The sequence below is a fragment of the Andrographis paniculata genome, unplaced genomic scaffold (genome assembly GCF_009805555.1).
Source record: "Andrographis paniculata isolate CXL003 unplaced genomic scaffold, ASM980555v1 Contig71END, whole genome shotgun sequence".
Taxonomy (NCBI): domain Eukaryota; kingdom Viridiplantae; phylum Streptophyta; class Magnoliopsida; order Lamiales; family Acanthaceae; genus Andrographis; species Andrographis paniculata.
The window spans coordinates 3476163-3498866 of record NW_026137608.1 but is presented as its reverse complement, the minus strand read 5'-3'; the positions used below and the strand labels follow the sequence as shown (position 1 = coordinate 3498866).

Below are 22704 nucleotides of genomic sequence, written 5' to 3'. Positions count from 1 at the left end.
GCTGATCAAACACTAAAAAATTATATGTATTCACCATATATATTTTTTTCATCATGTGATTTTTTAAGTTATTTATAAATCCCACATTTTTTCTTCACTCCGGCTGCTATTCGGTTTATTACAAGCATGCACTTGTGTTTTCTAAAATATAGATCGTGATTGTTGTTGTATTCAAAGTATGTTACTTTGTATCCTCCATTTTGTCTGTCCAGTTGAAGACTTATCTTTGAATTACAGTCTCTTCCCGTCTCATGATTACGGTGTATTATCTTGATGTTACCTAATTTGCTGGATTCTTCTAGATTTAGTTTGATCTGATTTCAAAATTGTTGTCTTTTTTGTACTCTCCTTCGGTGGAACAATATTCAATGTATTGAATTTGATACAGATCCCTTTTGAATTTTTTTCTGTATTTTAATCATAAGTGAAAACTCCCTATTATGTGCATACGCACAATAAAAGTTGTAGACATTATCTGATTTTTCTCATGTCGTAGATATAATCTACCGACCCACGTTTTTCAGGTACATTCAACTTGAATGGTACCCGAAAGTCTTATGATTTTAAAATTATGCATTTGCAAATCTGTTTTTAAAAATTTCAGGACTCTCTACGGGAGCCGAAAATAGTTAGAGTCTCCACCGGTTACAATCGATCTCGTCCATCATCGATATTTTTGTTGCGCCAAATTGCGTGAGAGGAAATTGAAGGCGTGAGACGATGAAAGAGATTATACAAAACCCTGTTGGTTAAATTACACTATTCTCCTTAAATAATACAAACCATCAACTTATGATTTACAATATAAAAGCCTAGTAAACCTGTGTTGACGATGATGGATCAGCAACAGATCCCACCCCTTATTAAATATTGATGAAAAGATGTTTAAGGTTTGTTAATAAAATGAAGATATTACAAATGCTAAACGAAAATCACATTCCATTAAGTAACAACATAAACTTAATTAGTAATAAAGAATTAAGACATGTAGAATAATAAGTTACAGTGTTTATGGTCCGGTCTACCCATCATTGCGTAATAATTACACTCAACACAATGAATCACATTTACCCATAAATATATAAATTACATTTTCATAGAATTTATCATCCCTCGCCTATATTATTTTATTATATTAATTAATCCAATTATCCCATTATTTAGGCCCGGCCCGGCCTGTGGCCCAACCGTAGCCCTCCCCATTCGTCAGCAAATTCTGAGTGATTCCATAAACCTGACCGTCGGGCACATCGATGTGGTGGCGCTGACGGTTATTCTGAAACTGCTGCTGCCCACCGACACCTCCACCGCCGCCGCCGCCGACCATATCGTCTTCCTCCAGCGGCAGCCGGTCGAAGGTGGCATTCATGAAGGTTGCAGCCATGATCACCACCGGCCCGGAAGCAACCAGCGCCCCGACGACGCTGCCGCCGACGACCTGACCCTGGACTCCGGCAAGGTACACCGTGAGTCCGGCGACCCCCGGCGGGGCCGGCGGGGGCAGCACGGAGCCGGCCAGGGAAAGAATCTCGAACCGGCCGTGGAGGGTAACGATCGAACCGGAGGAAGACGGCGGCTGCCGGAGCGTGACGTTGGTGACGCAGCCGGTGGCGCTGAGGACGCAGACGCCACGCTGCTTGCGGCGGGCGAAGCTGAGGAGGGAGTCGCCGACGTCGCAGCCGGAGGAAACTTCCATGGCGTGGGCCTTGAGGGCGTTGGCGCTGTCGCGGGTGATGATGATCGGCGGCTTCGGCTTGTTCTTGGAGCCGGCGGGTCTGCCACGTGGCCGGCGGGTGGGTTCTTCGGGGACGGGCTTCGGGAGCTTGGGGACCATGAGCATGGCTCTGGCGGAATTGTTGAGCTCGGGAGCTTGGTCCAGGACTGCCTCCGCTGGTCCGGCCATAGTTGGGGGGTTTAAGTAGGATAGGAGAATGGGTAGTGGGGGCCATATTTATGCAGAGAGAAATTAGGGTTTGATATGATTGGGGATTAGGATAAGGTTAAGTGAGGGAAATTATAGATTAGTGAAGCATGATTCATGGGCTTTCCTAACTTGTAACTGATTTTATGTTTCATGTAAATTGCCTTTCCCAACAATCATTACTATATATCTATGTATATGTATATGAGAAAATTGCAAAAATATCCACACGGTATACTTCATTATCATTTTTGCCCTATATTTATCTCGCTGACAAAATATATCTCACATGTTTGTAAAAATCATTATTTCAATCATTTGGCCGCACGTGGCCGTGTGTGATTGCGTGTAAGGGCGCGTAGACAAAAGACATAAATAGCGAGTTTTGTAAACATGTGAGATATATTTTACCAGAGAGATAAACACAGGATAAAAGTAATAATATGATATAAATGTGAGATATTTTTTGCAATTTTTCCATGTATATATATGTATATATCACCATGCATGGGTTGGAGCTAGTGGATGGATTAGTTACATAGAGCTTAATTAGTGTTGTTTTGGATGTATATATACTTCATATGTAGGAGCAATATAGGGTTTGGTGTTATATTATTTTGAGGGCGATTATAGTGCAAATGATGTATGAATTGTAGATATATATAATATATAAATCAACACAACAAGTTATATGTAAAAGTAATATAAATACAATGAACTAACAATATATATAACAATAATTAATGTAAATACATAATTTCGTAACACACATGTGAAATATAATGTGCAACATATGATATGAATTGTATTAAATAATATTATATATTGTCGGCTATATTTATGTATTTATTAGAATTAATTAGTACAATATTTATTAGTCTAATTAATATCCTAAGCATTCTCGGATAACTCCGTGAAAATCATTTGCACTTCCTATATAATGTACTCCCTCCGTCGCAAACAAGGTGCAACATTTACTTTTGGAATGAATTTTTAGGTGGGTAGTATTATATAGGATAATTTAGAAATTAGGTGATGCGACGGAGAAAAAAATATACATTTTATTTTTTTATTTGATGATGGGAAGGGATAAAATATGGGCAGACATTAAGTATAATTAATTATTTTCTATTTTGGAAATGTTGCAGGGTGTTTGAGACATGCCAAAAAGGAAATGTTGCATTTGAGACGGAGGGAGTATTATTCAATTTTTATAATTTTTAAAATTATATTATTTCAATTTTACAAAAATTATATTTAATTTATTATTCTAAGTATTTTATTTTTACAATTTTTTAAAAAATTGTACTAAAATGTTATCGTACAAAAGATCGTATATAATTTATATTTTTTTAAAAAAATAGTCATTAATAATATTTCTTTATGAATTTTAAAACTGTTTTTTTTGTTGAATTAATCATTTATTTTTATTCTATTCATTCAAATAGTTGCGTTTTTTTACATTTTTCAACTAAATTATCTATTTTATCAAATAAGATAATTAATTCTAATTACCTACTCAATTTATTTTCTCTACAATTTTTTTTTCAATTTCATTCTCGAAAACAAACACCCATAAGAGTAGAAGAAGAAAAAATAAAGGAAGAGAGAAGGTTCTGGGGAAGAAATTATTTTAGTTTTTTAAGAGGGGGAAGTAATTATAGGGTATGTTTCCGCAAGCAAGTTTCTTGTCCCCTCTTGGCCGGCACTGCTGCAACGCTTGCAGCCTTTTACAATTTTCTTTTTTAAAATTAAAATATAATTTTAATTCCTGGTTGAGTTTGAGAAATTTTAGTTTGGATTTGGTATTAAAATAATCTTTGATAGGATGTTTTGTAGAGGAAAAACTGTATTTTTTTGAAAAAATCGTATAATCCAAATAGTAAAACTTGGAAAAATTAGGGTAAAGAAATATTTATTATAATTATAAGAGAAAATAAACATACAATATATATATATATGTCATTTTGTAGAGATTAAAATTTTTAATAATACAAATAAATATAATTTTATTTATTTTTATTATTGAAAATTTTAAATATATATGTTGGATATAATATAAATTTATAATCAAATCATAATATATAAATTTTATCAATTAAATTTAATATACATTTATATTATTTTATTCATTATCCATCAAATCAATACACATCAAAAACTCCCAAACACCAACCAAACTCAAATACAAAAGAAACAACAAAATCCAAACACATCCCAAAATTTAAATAAAAACCAAACTCAAATTCCTGGAACTCTCGTAAAGAAACACACCCTATATTTTGAAAAGGGGAAAGGGTAGGTGGCGGTAGGGATAATTTTGTTTATTTATTTATTTTTAAAAATAGTTTTAGGTTATTTTAGTTAAGGGGGAGAGTATAGGTTATTTTAGTTAAGGAGGAGAGTATAAATGACGAATGAATTTAAATTATTTGATATGTTCGGAAAATTTTAAAGTTTTTTTTATTAAATTAAAAAATATATAAATAATAAAGATTTGAAATTTCTAATACCTTTTAAAATAGGTTCTGATTTTTCTGAACCTTTTTATTGAAATAAAACAAATATATATAATAAAAGTTTGAAATTTTCGAGACTTTTTTAAATAGATTCGAAATTTCCAAAATTTTTGAAAACAAGTTCGACCTTCTTATTAAAATAAAATAAATATATATAAAGGTTCGGAAACTTAGAAACTATTCCAAAATTTGTATTAATGAAATATAAATAATATTACTAAAGCTTCGGAAATTCTTAGACCAATTAATAGATTTGAAAACATTCGAACTTTTTTTATTTAAAAAAAATAATATATATAATAAAGTTTCAGAAATTTCAAGATCATTTTAAATAGACTCGAAAAATTTTGAACCTTATAACAATAGTCATGGAATGGCCTCAAAATTTCCGAAACTGTTACAATAAATCATTACATAAAAAACAACCTCGGTATTTCCGAGACCAATTAATAGACTCGAAAACTTCGAAGCCTTTTTTGTTAAAAGACAATAATATATATATAATAAAATTTCAAAAATTCCGAGACCATTTAAAATAGACACGGAAAATTACGAACCTTATAGCAATAGTCACGGAATAACCTCGGAATTTTCGAAACTGATAAAAATAAAATCATTATATAATAAACAGTCTCGGAACTATTAAATTAAATAATATTATATAAAAAAATAGTCTTAAAATTCCCAAAACTATTAAAATAAAAAATATTTAATATTATTTATATTAAGTTTTAGTATTATCGGAATTAATTTTGAAACTCTTTCCGAGGCAAAAGACCAAAATTCTGGTAGTTATATATATCAAGATTAAGAAGAAAACTATTGAAGCAACACCACAAACTACAACTCACACACCACACTAATCTCCCTTTTTCATAGAATACATACGGATCTAATCAACACAAAACGCACAGATCACAATCAATTGAACAACTGAATTAAAGATCACAAAGTCACAGTTACTCTATCATCTTGGATAGGTTTACAGACCCTTCTTTTTTGTATTTTCACCAATTTGCATTCAATTCGCAAATCAAATACAGAAACAAAAAAACAAAAAAACAGAAAGTAACCGTTGAAACCGTTCTCAACAACGTTCAATCTTCTCTTTCATTTATGTAAACTCATATTATCTCTACAGCTCATCTTACTTACATCCTAGCTGTGAATCTGAGCTCAAATCCTATCAATCTCCACCTTTAGCTCATGATGAAAATACTGTGATCCTCCCTTTAACCAACTCAACCGATAACTTAACCAGTCTGCCTCAACTCCACCTCCAGTTGAAGCTGAAACACCTTCCAATCATACTACACCAATCAATTTAAGGTACATCTCAAATTTTGAAGATGGAAGTGCCTTAGTGAAACTATATGCAGGATTTACATCGGTATGAATTTTCAAAATTTTTATTTCTTCCTTTTCCACAAGGTCTCTCACAAAATACAACCTCACACCTATGTGTTTGGTTTTATCATGGTAACCTTGATACTTGGCTAAGTGTATGGCAATCTGACTATCGCAATGCACTGTCACACTCTTTTGTCTTACTCCAAACTCAGCTGATAAACCTCTTAACCACAAGCTTTCTTTAATAGCTTCAGTAAGGGCCATAAACTCTGATTATGTAGTCGAAAGTGCAACCACATTTTGGTGAGTGGTCTTCCAATTTATGGTTGTACCATAAAGAGTGAACACATATTCAGTCAATGACTTCCTTGTATCTAGATTTGATGCATAGTTTGCATCTACAAATCCGACTAGAGGCTCTGAAATTTCTTCTGTCTTCTTGAAAACTAAGCCCTTTCTGGTTCTGCCCCTCACATACTTTAGCACCCATTTAACTGCTTCCCAATGAAGCTTGCCTGGATTGATCATAAATCTGATGATAACACTCATAGCATGAGCAAGGTCCGGCCTACAACAAACCATGGAATACATGAGACTCCCAACAACCCTAGAGTATGGAATATCTGGCATATACTTGCTTTCTGACTCTGTCTTAGGCTGATGATTTGCACTTAGCTTCAAACCTTGCTTAATTGGCGTACTTACTAACTTTCACAAGTTCATATTGTATCTCAACAACACCTCTCCAAATATGAAGTTTGAGAGAGTTTAGTGATACCATGTACTTTGTTCCTCTGTATCTTCATTCTTAGGATTACCTTAGCTTCTCCTAAATCCTTCATACTAAACTCAGATCTTAGTATGTCCTTAGTGTCCAATATTCCTTCCATAGAATTACTTGCTATGAGCATATCGTCCACATATAAAAGTAAAAATACAGATACCTTACTCTCATGCTTATAGTAAACACAACTATCATGGCAGCTTCTTTTGAAACCAGATGATGTAATATAGTGATCAAACCTCAAATTCCACTATCTTGGTGATTGTTTTAACCTGTATAATGACTTCTGAAGTTTGCACGCTTTCTATTCTACATCCTTCACTTGAAACCCATCTGGAATTTGCAAAAATATTTCTTCTTTAAGGTTCCCATGTAGAAATGTCGTAATAGCATCCATTTGGTGCAATTCCCAGTCAAACTGTGTTACCAAAGCTAGTAGTAAACTTATGGAACAATGTTTAACTACGGGTGAAAAATTCTCTGTGTAATCCATTCCTGTCTTCTGTGAGAATCCTTTTGCAACTAGCCTCGTTTTATATCTCACTTGATCCGATTTATATACCCCAAACTTCTTCTTGAATAGCCACTTGCAACCAATCAGTCTCTGCCCCTTAGGTTTGTTTACAATCACCCAAGTTTGGTTCTTCAAGAGTGACTCAAGTTCCTTTTGAATTGCCACAATCCAGTTTTCCTTCTCGGTGCATGTAACAGCTTCTATGTATGTTTTTGGCTCATAATTCTCCACCTAAAGAGCAACAAATAGTGCAAAAGCCATTAGATCTCATTCTCTATACCTCAAAGGTGGGATAATCTGCCTTCTACCTCTGTCTCTTGCTAATTGATAAGTACTTAGTTGTTATGAAGTACTAATAGGTGTTAGTGTATCAGTTTCTTGTAATAGCTGATTTGGAACCTCCATTATAACTTTTTCATGAGTTTCTTCGGATGACCCTTCTTTTATAACTCCATCTTGTATCTTCATAAGATATATACTCTCATGGAAAGTTACATCTCTACTCACTATGGACCTTTGTTCTTTGCAAAGCCAAAGTTTATACCCCTTGACTCTTGGGGGATACCCTATGAAGACTTATTTAAAAGCCCTTGGCTCCAATTTTTCTTGCTTAACATGCACATAAGCCAGACAGCCTACTGACTTTAAATGATCAAATGATGGAGACACTCCAGTCCACAACTCTTTAGGAGATTTGAAGTTCAAAACTATGCTAGGGCATCTGTTAATCAGGTAAGCAGATGTATAAACCAATTCTCCCCAAAAGGACTTTGCCAGACCTGAGCTACTGAGAATGGATCTGACCGTATTTAGTAATGTGTTATTCATTCTCTCAGCTATTTTGTTTTGTTGGGGGGTTCTCGGAACAGTTTTATGTCTTGATATCCCCCTTGATTTATAGAATTTCAAAAACTCTTTTGAGAGGAACTCAAGTCCATTATCCGTTCTATAGTGTTTTGACTTTCTTCCCGGTTTTGTTTTCTACATTTGCAAGCCACTCTTTGAACCTCATGAAAGCTTTATCTTTTGTCTTTAGTAGATACACCTACAACTTCCTTGAGAAATCATCAATGAAAGTCATGAAATATTTTGCCTCTCCTTTTGTTAACACCTTGGATGGGCCCCAAAGATTCAAGTGAATGTACTCTAGTATGCCTTTAGAAGTGTGAGTTGCCATGGGAAATGGCTTTCTTTTAGATTTTCCAAAAATACAGTCCTCACACACTTCCATTCCATTCCAGAGGGTTTGCTGCCTTTTAGCTTCCCTTGTTTAATCAGCTTCGTCAAACCTTTTTCCTCTATATGGCCAAGTCTTGCATGCCAGATCATATTAAGATTCTTGCAGTTAGTCACATTACTTTCTGCAGTGACCGACTCCCCCAACAAGTAATATAATCCATCTTTTCTAACTCCTTGAATTACAACTTCATCTTCTTACGGTATTGAAACCTTTCCACTCAGAAATTTTATGACATATACATAAGAGAAACGAAGAAAATAAATATATCAAGAAAGAAAAAAAAAAAATCAACTTAATACTCAATTAGAAAACTTTACTTATAATACACATTGGTTTAGATAGTTTCCACCGTATGTTTTCATGATTTAAAAATTGTATATATTTTAAAAATTATTGCACAGAATCTTCTAAAAGTTGCATGAGATTTCAAGTGAATTTCATTTACCTTTTGCGTTATTATACTTAAAATATTTTTGTAATTTTTTTAAATTTGTACTATATTTTGATATAATAATTTATATTAAAAGATCATCCCCAAAAAGTTAATAGACTCTTACAACTGGAATGAGTTAATAATATAAAATTTCCAAACCCGTTGAGAATTATAATTTTGCACCTACAAATTTATGAATAATGATTTTTAATCTAATTATAAATTGTGAGATTATGTGATATTTGAATTTAATGATTCACATTATTTAATATTTTATATTTAATTTTATTTAGGATATTGTATTGTTTTATACGTATTTTTTTTCAGACAACAGACTATTGACGACAATAACGTTAACAAATTATCTCTTTTTCGCCATAAATATGAATTTCTTTCCTTTTAAATTTATTTTGATTTTCAATTTAAAATGAATTATGAATATTTTGGTTCTTATACATACCTTGGATGCCAGAAAACAATAATATTTCTTTCATTTATACTATTACATGACTTCTTGGTGCACATGCTATGCTGTGGAAATTAAATAGAATAGCGAAACTGCATGCATCGTGTGTTTAAATATATTATTAACCAAATGTATTTTATTCATTCTACCATTATTATTTGGAAACGTGAAGGCATGTGCTTCTATGTGTTATATTTGTATGTATATATTCATCCCAAGTTGTTTCGTCTTGTCTTGGCAAGTCAACTGCAAGAACTTCTTCGATCACTCTCTACGTCTCTTGAGTTGAATTGGAACAAACTGTGTTGCTTGCTTTGCAATGGCAGCTTACGCAGCTCTGGCTTCGCTTATGAACACCATCACCATGGAAAAGAATCCAAGATATCATCCTCACCGTCGGATCATCATCGACGACAGAGGACTCATTGAGGATCTGCAGCAAAGGGTCGATTTCCTTGTCAAATTTCTTCAAAGTGGGCAGAAGGGAGCAGAGCATTTGGAGCAGCAGATTGCCGATGCAGCTTATGCAGCCGAGGATGCAATCGAGTCTTATGTTGTTGATCAAGTTCTACCTGTTGACTCCTGTCGAAACAAGAACAGATCTGCTCTCCTGTGCGAAGATTTAGAGAAAATAATACATGAGATGGATTTGATCGAGGAGAAGGTGCTGCTGAAGAAAGCTGCTGGAATTAGTCCGATGTTGTCAGGATCATCGAGTGAGCCCACACATGGCCAAATGCCAGAAATTAATGAGCCGCATCCGGCGACATGCTCGACTTCCACTGATTCTTCGAATGCTAAAGTACTTGTCGGATTTGAGGATGAAAGAATTAAAGTAGTCAATAATCTTACACGGGGAGTTTCTCGCCGAGCTGTTATACCACTAATAGGGATGGGCGGGTCGGGTAAGACTACGCTTGCTAAAACTATCTACAACGACAAGGATATAGCGCAACATTTTGATATTCGTGCTTGGGTAACGGTATCTCAAGATTATAACACTGAGAAAATTCTTCAAGCCATTTCTGGGGAAAAGTATTCGGGGAATGATGAAAGTTCGGGAGATCAAGTACATAGAAGGCTCTTCGGCCGGAGATATTTGATTGTTCTTGACGACATTTGGAGCATTGAAGCATGGAATGAGATACAAAGATTCTTTCCCAACAATGATAATGGAAGTCGAATTATGGTGACAACAAGGCTTCTCACTTTTGCCATAGATGCAGGAGCTTCTTGTGTAATGATGAAGCCGTTAGACGAAGCCGACAGCTGGAAATTACTTTGTAGAGCCGTGTTTGGCGAAAATAATGTTTGTCCTCTCGAATTGGCGCAGAGTGGTAAGAAGATTTCGCGAAGTTGTAAAGGACTTCCTCTAGCGATTGTAGTCATTGGAGGATTACTTGCGACGTCGAATGAAAGAAATTATTGGGAGCATGTCGCCAAACTATCCGGCGCTGCTATACAATTGGATGAGAGTTCACGTTGTCTCGAAATATTATCGTTGAGTTATAATCACTTACCCGTTCACTTGAAACCGTGCTTTCTTTACATGGGAGTTTTTCCGGAAGATTATTCTATTCCGGTTTCGAAGCTCATCAAATTATGGATTTCCGAAGGTTTTCTAATACCAGCTGAAGGGAAAAGCTTGGAAGACATTGCTGAAGTATACTTATGGGATCTTCTTGCAAGAAATCTCATTACAGTTCGGCGCATGAGTTCTCAGAGGAAAGTCGAATCTTGTGGCATCCATGATCTTTTGAGAGAGTTTTGCTTGAAGGAGGCTGTAAAGGAGAATTTCCTATGTGTAATAACATCGGCTCACCTTACTAATCCCCCGAGCATGAATCATCAGCGCCGCATTGCCGTGATGCTAAACACGTCGAAAGCAGAGGAATACCCGTATCTTATGGATTCATTGCTATCAGCACCAAATCCTCGTACACTTATTGTGCAGAATTACGAGGGATTGTCAAGGGTGATGGGATCTCCTACTTTCAAATTGTTGAGGGTATTTTTTGTAATCGGCGATTATCACGACGAAGAAGTAATAAAGCGCGAATCCATCTCGAAGGTTTTGTTTGATCTAGTGAATTTGCGGTACCTATCTTGTAAACCCGACGAGGAGTTTATGAATATGTTGGCGTCGTCGGTAGGTCTCTTGGGAAATCTCCAGCTTCTAGCCATAGAGAACTACATGCATTCTCCGAATGGGACGCCCGAGATTTGGAAACTGCCTCATCTTCGTCATCTTGAATTCGAAATTATTTCTCTCCCTGAACCAGCATTGGACGAACAAGAACAAGAAGATGACACTATCTTACAACATTTGCAGACATTACAACAATTGTTAAACTTCAGACTTGGGGAAGGGATCATGAAGAAAATTCCGAATACGAAGAAATTGGGGCTATGGTACAACGCAAAGTTTGGCAAGCGCAAGAAGTTGTCGGAATACAGTTTCCACAACATTCATCGTTTGCAGAACCTCGAATCCTTTGTATGCACTTTCTTCTATCCTCCAGCTAGAAATGAGTTGCTACAAAGTCTGGAAAACTTACCACATTCCCTTAGGAAGTTGTCTTTGAGGGGCTGTCGACTCTTATGGAAAGATATGAGTGTGATCGGTTCGCTACCGGTTCTTGAAGAGCTTGAACTGAAAATGAATTCGTTTCGAGGGCGAATGTGGGATCCGGTGGACGGGGAATTTCTTCGACTGAAAATTCTCATAATGCACGGCATTGGTGGCCTTAGACATTGGAATGCCGATAAAACACATTTCCCGCGCCTCGAGCAACTTATTCTTTATAATACGCGTGATTTGAAGGAAATACCTATGGAGATCGGAGACATATCGACACTGTGGCTGATCGAATTAAGCGATTGCTCGGATACATTAGTCATTTCAGTTAAGGAGATTGTTCAGGAGCAACAGGAGTTGGGAAATGATAAACTTGAAGCTAGAGTAACTCTTGGAAGAGATAGCAAACTATCAGGTGCAGAGCTGGAAGGGGACAATTTTATGGTCGACACAGGGTAAGATATAGATCATTTCATCGATATCTTTTTCTTTAATTTCATCGTTAAGCTTTAATTTCAAATTCATGGATTGACTATGGGGTGTTTTGGGAACAGCTCAATGTTCGATAAATTAACTTTTTGAAACATAGTATATGTTAGCGATTCAAATTTCAAATTCATGCATTCACTATGGGGTGTTTGGAAAACAACTCAGTGTTCGGTAAATTAGCTTTTTGAATCGTAGTATATCTCAGGGTTTCAAAATAACTCTTTCATTTTAATTTTTTTTATTCCGTGTTTACCTTAAAAATTAATCTTTCATTTTACACGCATTAATATATTTCTTATCGTAATACGTATGTCCGGCTCTAAGGATCTCATTTACTTTTTGCGTGTTGATATTTGAATATTAATTATTATTATATGAAAATGTAGTACAAATTAAAGGAAAATAACAAAAATATTTCTATTAGTATGTTATAATACTGAAATTTGTGCAAAAAAATTATACAAATATAAAGAAATATTTAATGTTAAGTACAATGACCAAAAGGTAAACTAGACCCTTGAAGCCAAATGGAGGGAATAATATTTATTAATTATGTTAATATATACTTTTAATTAACTTTTAAATTTACTTTTATAAATTTTATAAAATTGATATTATTATTGATTTATTTATATATACTATATATTGTAAAAATAAAATAAAAATGACATTCATTGTCATTTAACGTATAAACAACTAATATCAAACTATTATTTTACAGCACACTTTAATACAAGCCGTTAACCGAATGAGCTAACGTCTAATCGTTAATTGACAAACACTCTCTCTCTATATATATATTCTTTATGTTTACGAACTTGTATTTTCCTGATTGTTGTACAGATTTCAAAACCCCAGCATGGAACACGAAAGCAATGATGAAGAATCTCCAGCTTCTGAGGAGGACTCCGATGGCGATGGTCTGGATGAATTGACGCCATCTGAGGTACCTCAAAAACATTAATTATGTGTGTATTTCTAAAGAAACTCTGGTTTTAAGACACCATATATTCTTTTTTTCTACCATCTCTTCGAAACCAGAAATGCAATGCAGAGGACTATGGCAGCGATCACAACGACAATGATGACGACGACGACGACGACGAAGATAACGACGACAGCAATGATGGACTAATGGCCCAGGTATGATACAGACAAACTAGAATGGCTCTGAGAGTTTGATCTTTGATTTGAATGCTCTAAAATAGTTCAAAAACTTTAGATTGTGCAGCATTCATTTTTTTTTTTTTTCGTATGCTTGAGTAAATTATTAAACTAAATATTTTATATACCTATTTGTATTTTATTTTATTTTATTTTTATTTTTTGCATATTACATTAATTTTATCCATCGAGAATAACATTCTTGTTCTATATGGTTTTAACTCGACAGATTTTGGCTCTTGGGATTATGGACATTGTTGGGTGAGCTTTGTTCTAAAATGAAATCCACTTGTGCAGGTGAAAAATTATGTCAATTAATATTTTATTATTTTGTTACTCATTTGCTTAGTCATCTGTGTGATTCGATAGAGTCTTCTGTCAATTTTTTAATCATGTGTGACACAGCAATTTTAACATAATTTAATTGTTTAAATGGTTGTTGTTCTAAACTGTTAACTTTTTACTTTTAATAATAAAGCTATTTGTTGAACTAAGATTATTAACATATTGTAATTAAAATGAATTTTATAAAGTTATCTTTTTATGTCATATATTTCTAGAGTTCTTCAGTTTATAGTTTCAATAAGATTGATGAGATCGTCAACATGTATGTGAAGATGATCATAATTTTTATTATCTATTTTTTTTTTTTTTTTTGAAAATACAATGAAAAATATATTGTCATTTAAGGATTTGTTTTTTTTTTTTTTAATTCAATTTTGTCTAAGATATTTATACCAAATTTAGTCCGATTGTTTGAGTTTTGGTTAACATGATTCACAGATTATAAATTCCTCTAATTTTTTTCATTGAGACACCATTTTTAAATGAGCTATAAAAATAGACAATAATCATATCAATTAATCACATTGAGATTTTGTATACTCATAGGTTTACATCCATAATTAACTATTTTAGGATCGATGTGTGCTTCAATTTTTCGGACCTCTGATGGGAGGTACCACTCTCATCATGTGTTTCACCATGACATGTCCATCGCTTGTACTGTCTTACGAAATCCTTAGTGTATAGATGATACTTAACCTCCTCGATCAGAAGAAATGGAGCATTCGCACAACACTTACATGGACACTTTATCTTCCGTTTGATCTTATATTAAATCATCTACTCCAGTCATAATATTCCTAATCAAAATTACATTATACATTTTGTTGTACATCCAAGATCTTTCAATACTAGTCGTAGCAACAGTATTTTCATATAAGACCGTGCATAGATTCAATATATATAAGACCAGTGTTGAGGGATTGATTTTTATTTTTATAAAGAGTTGTGAGGGACCATATTAAACAGGCGCTATCATCTCCTCAAGTGTTAATATTGTTGATAAGTATAAGGGAGCTGAAGCTGTACAAGGCCGCAACCGACGATACAACGGGCTGCCTCCTTGCCCAAGATGATGATGAAGGTCGAGAATGAGCTATTTATTATCCTAGTAAGACCTTAAATAATGCTAAAACTCGTTATTCGTGTACTGAAAAAAATTATTTATTATATAATGCATGCACAAAATTAGAGGAATATTTTATGCCGATTGAAAGTAAAGTAATATACAGAGCGACCTTTTACACTATTTATTAAACATGTTAGTCCTCCGAGGCCGTTTAGTTGAATAAGCACTGAAATTAGCATCGTTTGAATTAACATACCAGCCTCTTAAGGCCGTGAAAGGACAGGTCATCGCAGATTTCTTGACCGAACATCCTGGGATGATTCAGACCGTTCCTTTGGACTCTGTGGGGTTGGAACCTTAGCTGGTGACTTTTAATGGGTCTAGCACCTCGAGAGCAGCCGAAGCAGGCGTGGAAATCTCTAGTCCAAAATGAGAAGTTTGGTGCTTTTCCCATCAAATTCCGCAAGGCGTCATGAACAACCAAGCCGAATATGAGGCCCTACTATTAGTATTGCGATTCTTGGTCGCCAAAGATGTTGAGAAGGTCGTTATTCGAGAAGATTCTCAGCTGATTATCCGACAGGCCCTCAAAGAATTCAAGTGCAAGAAACCACAGCTTCAGGACCTTCTTCGAGAAGCTCACAATGTTCTTCAGCAGCTCACGAGGGTGATATTGGAGAATATACAACGGGAGGAGAATTCAGAGGAAAAAACTAATGGTATAGTGGCTTCCTGATACCATCCGATTGTGTATAATTATACGGAAAGTATTATTCTTATCCACAAAGTTCAATAAAACTAATGGATTCAGGAATATGGATGAGAAAAAATAAAAAAGAATGAAGAAGAAAAGAATGTGAATTAGTATAGATGATAACCAACCACGAGAATACGTCTCGGACCTGAAATCAAATCATAGGCTAAAATACAAACAATAGGCTAAATCTCATTGCAAATGAATGAAAGCCACGAACCGGTGGAATCACTCTAAAAACCCGATTTGAGACTCTAAATGTGATAAAATCACTCCATAACACTAGAAAAATATAAAAATGAAATGTGATTCAATATGTAAAAAGTTCTCATTACAAAAATAGGCAAAGACCTTATATAAAGGTTCTTGAGAAAATAAAAGGCAAAAAATTATAAAGAAAACAAATCAAAAGGTAAGTCTAACTATAAGAAAATAAATAATAAGGAAAGTTCTAAATATAGAATTATATATATGAAAGCTTATAATAAAAGAAAATCTATATTAAGGTAACTTCTAAAAGTTTCCGCAAGTGATGATTGTCTTGATTATCTTCCGTAATTTTTAATTCTCTTGATAATCTTCAGTAATGAACGATTCTTTTAATCTTTCAATTCCAATTCTTGCGGGTCCCATTGAAGTAGTGTCAGGTGAGGGCTAAATGGTCTCCAAAAATCATCTTTAAATTAATTCTCCATGATAAATCGTTGGATCAATGCAGTGATGGATTCTTAAAACTGATGAGCTCGGCTTTGAGTGATGGGTCCCACGGGCATTTGAATCCTAGAAGATTGGACGTCCACGTCATTCCCTTCTTCTTGAAAAGCTTTCTTGTTCTCCCAACCAAGATATTCATCCGCTGCATAAAAAAGGCTTAAGTCAGAAACATTAAAAGTAATATGAACTTAGCACTCACCTGGAGTTCAAGTTTGTAGGCATTATCATTAATGTGTTCCAACATTTGAAATGGCCTATCGTCACGGGAGTAAGTTTTTATTTTCGCAATTCTGAAAATCTTTCCTTCCTTAAGTATAGCCAAACTCAATCTTTTATCTCGTATATAACTTTCTTGTACCCACGGTTAGCTTATTTTGCGTAATTATCAACTACCTTTGGTAGATGATCCCGAAAGTATGAATGATATTGTTGGAAAAATTCAGCCATTTTTCTGCCATAAAAAATAACATGTTCATTGCGTGGTAGTGACATAAGATCAGGAGGAGTTAATGGGTTAACATTTTAAACAACAGTAAACAACCTCAAATGGAGAACAATTCGTAGAGCTATGAATCGTACGGTTATATGCAAATTCAGCATGAGCTAAACATTCTTTCCAACTCTTTAAATTCTCATTAACTAACACATGTAACAAGCTACCCACAGTTCGATTAACAACTTCAGTTTGACCATCAATTTGTGGGTGGTGTGATATGGAAAATATTAATTTTGTACTTAATTTAGCCCAAAAGTATTTTCCAAAAATAGTTTAAAAATCGAGAATCTTTATCAAAAACGATGGATTGCGGAACACCATGCAATCTAAGAATTTCTTTGAAAAATAATGAAACAACATGCAAAGCATCAATGGTTTTTGTGCATGGAATAAAATGTGTCATTTTTCTAAAATCGATCAACCATAACAAAAATTGAATCTTTACCAGACCTACTCCTAGGCTAACCTAATATGAAATCCATAGAAATATCAACCTAAGGCGATTCAGGAATAGGTAGAGGAGTATACAAACCATGTGGATGAACAGTAGACTTCGAATAGAGGCATGTTATACACCGATGAATTGCGGCTTCAACTTCAACTTTCATTCTTGGCCAAAAAATATATTATTGCAGCAGATTAAGTGTCTTGTTCCTACCAAAGTGTCCCAACAAACCTTAAGAATGATTTTTCCAAATCAATCATTCTCTCGAAGAGCATTTAGGCACGCACAATTTATTTTCTCGCAGAAAATACCCATCATGTACATGATATTTTTCAAATGTATGTGATTACATTTAGCAAATATATCAGAGAAATCAGGATCAGTTACATATAATTCTTTCAAATACGAAAAACCTAATAGCTTAGACTCAAATGTGGTAACAAGAGCATACATGTGTGACAATGCATCCGCGATGATATTTTCCTTAACCTTTTTGTATTTAATAACATAGGGAAAAGTGTCAATTAAAAAGATCCATCGGATGTGTCTCGTACTCAACTTACTTTGAGATTTGATATGCTTGAGAGATTCATGATCGGTGTACACAACAAACTTACGAGGATGTAAGTAATGTTGTCATGTTTGCAAAGCCCACACTAAGGTGTACAATTCATTATCGTATGTTGAGTAATTCAAGGCAGCGCCATTTAGCTTTTTACTAAAAAAAATACAACGGGTCTCTTTTCTTGAGAAAGGACGGCATCAATACCTATTCCAGAAGCATCACAATCAAATTCAAACAGTTTAGAGAAATAAGGTAAAGCAAGTACGAGTGCACATGTAAGTTTCAATTTTAAAGCATCAAAAGCATTTTGTTGTTCACCTTTCTACTCAAACTTATCCTTTTTTTTTTGCTAATTACAGTTAAGGGTGCTGCAATAGTGCTGAAGTTCGGCACAAATCGACGGTAGAAACTTGCAAGACCATAGCAACTGATTATGTACGCTTGTAGATATGGGTCACTCTTGGATAGCTGCAAGCTTCACAGGATCTACACATACTCCATTTTTTCCTACAATAAAACCCAAAAAGTTGCACTTTTCGACATAAAAGTCGCATTTTTTTAAGTTAGCATATAACTTTTCAATCCGTAAAATATCTAAAACTACTTGTAAATGTTCAGCAAGTGTTTCAATAGAAGTACTATAAACAAGTATTTAATCAAAGTATACTACCACAAACTTATTCATAAAATTCTTTAAAATGTGATTCATCAATCGTATGAATGTGTTTGGGCCATTAGTAAGGTCCAATGGCATAACTAACCACTCATATAGACCAAAAGAAGTCTTGAAGGTAGTTTTTCATTCATCATCTTGATTCATCGGATTTGGTGATAGTAACTTTTTAAATCAATTTTTGAAAAAATTACATAACCACACAAATTATCAAGCATGTCATCTAATCTAGGAATCGGATGATGATACTTAACTGTTATAGCATTGACGCCTCGGCAATCCACACATATGCGCCAACCTCCATTTTTTTTTTTTTGCACCAATAGGACAGGTACAATACAAAGACTTAGACTTTCACGAATCCAACATTTGCTTAGTAGATCCTCCACTTGCCTTCGTATTTTATTCACCTTATTCGGGTTGGCTCAATAGGCTGGCTGATTTAGGAATTGATGCTCATGGGAAAAAATCAATTTGGTATTCAATTCCACGAGTGGGTGGTAAACCATGGGATACATCATCACATCATCAAAAAAAATAAATAAATTCCAGCCAAATAGTTAAATTTATTTTGTATAAATATAGACCCTACTCGCATAATTCATATTCACTCTCTTATTATCTTCTCTTCACTTGATGTGATCGATGCTGATAATGGGTTCCGGTAATCATCTATTGATCACATGGACATTTCTATAGAATCCTCTCACACAGACAGAAAACAGATATTTCGTACCGAAGAATTTAGGAAGCTTCTAGACATTGCGGAGAATCATCATATTACTGCAACTAATTCAAAATCTCATAAGCGTTTTTAAAGGTGTAATCACAATTAGTACGGCGCCGTTTTCACTTCACCGCAATCCCTTGGCGGCCAAAAATCCAAGCACCGCCCCAAACCCATATTTATTTTCTGGGAATCAATGCGGCCTCACAAGTGTCCCATTTGCGGTGCAAGCTTCCCCACGGGTCAAGCCCATATTGGTCACAAAACCCTCCATCATCATCCCCAAGCTTTGTCTTATGCCCCATCCCTATCGTTCATGTCCAATGAGAGACTCCACAAATGCCCAATTTGCAACGAAGATTGTACCCTAGGAAAAGGTCTCCTTATGCTTAAGCACTACGAAGTCAATCTCACCCGTGCAGCTAAAAGGCAACAGACAATAGATTCCTTCACATCCGCTAGGTCGATCTCTTCTTCTTCTTCATTGAAGCCCCTCCTCAATATTGATTTCAACAAGTTTTCGGAAATATCTTATTTTTTTGAAGATGTCGTCCCTTTCTGGAAGGAACTCAATGCTGCTGTTGTTGCTATCCCGAGAATAAGGCACTACCGGAAATCGATTATCCGCTCGTCATTCTGGTGCTACCGCCGCCACTGATTCAGTCAGTGGAAATTTTCACTGAAGAATAGTCGGTTTCGTCTAGAATCACAAATAGAGAGAGACTAAAGAAAGTGAAGGCCTAGGCTTGTTTGTTAGGCTTCTATTATTCAATTCAAATACAACGGAATAATTAATTATTTCATTTGTGTTATGTAATAATAATAATATAATATTATTATTGGTAAGTATGTATATATACATATGATTGTACTATCTAATAGTAGTATATATTAATATATCTATGTATATAATATAATATATATAGTTAATGTAATAAAGAGAGAGTAGTGTGAGATAAATTGTAATGCAGTAAAATGATTCTTCTATCCATTTCCTTCATTCATATGTACAGATATATATAGGCAACATATAGGTGAATGGGTGGATATAATGCATCCATATAAACAACATATAACATCTACGTATCTAGTACGTATTGCCTTGTAGGTGTTGCAAATTTTAACACTCACCCTTGAATGCGTTATACAAAGAATGTGCCTTGTTAAAACCTTATTATGAAAAACCCCTGTGGAAAAAAATCATAGTGAAGGAAAAAGAGTACAACATTCATGTATTAATACATTTCCACTGTTTTGGACTTTACTTGATTGATGTCTTTCATCCGACGCATTCCAATTTCTTGCACCAATTTGTTGAATGTTGGAGTCGGTAGCGTCTTTGTAAACAAATCTGCAAAATTTTTAGACGATCGAATTTGTTGCACAAACCACTTTTATGAAGATCGTGAGTGAAAAAAAATTTCGGAGATATGTGCTTTGTTCGATCGCCTTTTATATATCCTCCATTTAACTGAGCTATACAAGTTGCATTATCTTCAAATAATATTATAGGAGGTAATACATCATCAAAAATCAAGCCACAATTTTTCTGAATATGGCAAGTCATGAACCTCAACCAAACGCATTCACGACTAGCTTCATGAATTGCTAAAACCTCAGCATGATTTGAAGAAGTAGTTGTTATTGTCTGTTTAGCAGATCTCCAAGAGATTGCGGTTCCACCACAAGTAAATAAATAGCCAGTTTCAGATTTTGCTTTATGTGGATTAGACAGATAACCAGCATCAGCATAACCAATTAATTCATTTCGAGATTCACTCGAATAAAATAAACCGAGGTCATGAGTCCCCTACAGATAACCAAAAATGTGCTTGATAGCATTCCAATGGCGTTTTGTGGGGGATGCGCTAAACCTGGCTAGTAGATTCACTGAAAAAAGATATATCTGGTCTTGTACAATTTGCACGGTACATTAATGAGCCAATAGCACTGATATATGGTACCTCGGGGCCAAGTATTTCTTCATTTTTTTTTTGGCCTAAATGAATCTTTACTGTGATCAAGGGATCTGACTACCATTGGTGTACTCAGAGAGTGAGATTTATCCATATAAAATTGTTGTAATACCTTTTGGGTATATATGGATTGATGGATAAATATTCCGTTGTCCACATGATCCACTTGTAATCCCAAACAATATTTTGTCTTTCCAAAAGACGTATGTACATATTGGATCATTAGTATAACCTTCTTTTATTAAACATTCACTAAGACGGTTATACCACATTCGCCTGATTATTTAAGTCCATAGAATGACTTTTCAATTTGATGGAATATGATTCATTTAAGTTTAATTTGTATCCTTCAGGCATATTGAATCTGTCAGGAACTTTCATATAAATATCAGTATCCAATGAGCCATAAAGATATGCAGTAACTATGTCTAAAAGACGCATATCGAGCTTTTCTCGCACTGCTAGACTCACAAGGTATCTAAATATTTATTCCATCAACAACCGGAGAGTATGTTTCATCAAGATCTACTTCAGGTCTTTGTGAAAATCCCTGAGCTATAAGACGGGTTTTATATCTCACAATTTCATTATGCTCACACCCATTTGTATCCAACTGGTTTTATACCATATGGTGTTTAAACAATTGGTCCGAAGACTTCTCTTTTGTTTAATGAGTCAAGCTCTGATTGAATCGCATGTTCCCATTTTGGCCAATCATTTCTTTGCCGACATTCATGAACCGATTTTGGCTCTGGATCCTCATTTTCTTCCATTATATCAAGTGCTAAACTGTATGCGAAGGCATTATCGATAATTGCCTCTTTACGGTTCCAACATTTTCTTGAAGTAACATAGTTATTTGAGTTTTCAATAATCTCATCATGTTCTTCAAGATCGTTCTCTTCTGGAGCAATTATTTCAGGATTGACTTCCTCATTAGATTGAGGTTTTTCAATGTCATTCATGATATTTTCATGATTATCATCATTCATTCATCTTTCTTTCGAGGATGTTTGTCTTTGGAACCGAGTGGTCTACTACGCTTTAAGCGTGTCACTGATTCATTAGCACTTCCAATTTGTCCATCAGGGACAATTAATTTAGTCGGAGTATTAGCAGCTTGGATATATGATCGAGTGACTTTGCTTAAGTCATTGAAAGCATCCGGTAACTGATTTGCAATATTTTGCAAATGTATAATGCGTTGAACTTCTAGTTCACACTGCTTTGTACGAGGATCACAAAAATTCAATGGGATTTTCCAATTAATATCATTTTTCGGTTCATTTATGTCTCCCCCTAATGTTGGAAAATATGATTTGTCGAAATGACAATCTGCAAATCTTACACTGAATAAATCACCCGTCATAGGTTCAAGATATTTTATAATTGACGGCGATTCATATCCGACATAAATTCTCAATATACGTTGAGGACCCATTTTTGTATGTTTGGGAGGTGGAATAGAAATATAAACAGTAC

General features: G+C 34.7%; 3 protein-coding genes across 3 annotated transcripts; 2 read left to right on the top strand and 1 right to left on the bottom strand.

Moving 5' to 3' along the window:
• Window positions 1-1156: 1156 nt before the first annotated feature.
• LOC127264821 (AT-hook motif nuclear-localized protein 16-like) lies at window positions 1157-1903 on the bottom strand. Its single transcript, XM_051294367.1, has one exon. The coding sequence runs from the start codon at window positions 1901-1903 to the stop codon at window positions 1157-1159; it is 747 nt and encodes a 248-aa protein (XP_051150324.1).
• A 7579-nt stretch (window positions 1904-9482) lies between these two features.
• On the top strand, window positions 9483-13930 carry LOC127264939 (putative late blight resistance protein homolog R1B-16). Its single transcript, XM_051294548.1, has 4 exons — window positions 9483-12260; window positions 13138-13240; window positions 13336-13437; window positions 13688-13930. The coding sequence occupies exons 1-4, from the start codon at window positions 9547-9549 to the stop codon at window positions 13721-13723; spliced, it is 2955 nt and encodes a 984-aa protein (XP_051150505.1). The 5' UTR covers window positions 9483-9546; the 3' UTR covers window positions 13724-13930.
• A 5512-nt stretch (window positions 13931-19442) lies between these two features.
• Window positions 19443-19904, top strand: LOC127264820 (zinc finger protein AZF2-like). Its single transcript, XM_051294366.1, has one exon. The coding sequence runs from the start codon at window positions 19443-19445 to the stop codon at window positions 19902-19904; it is 462 nt and encodes a 153-aa protein (XP_051150323.1).
• The last annotated feature ends 2800 nt before the right edge of the window (window positions 19905-22704 follow it).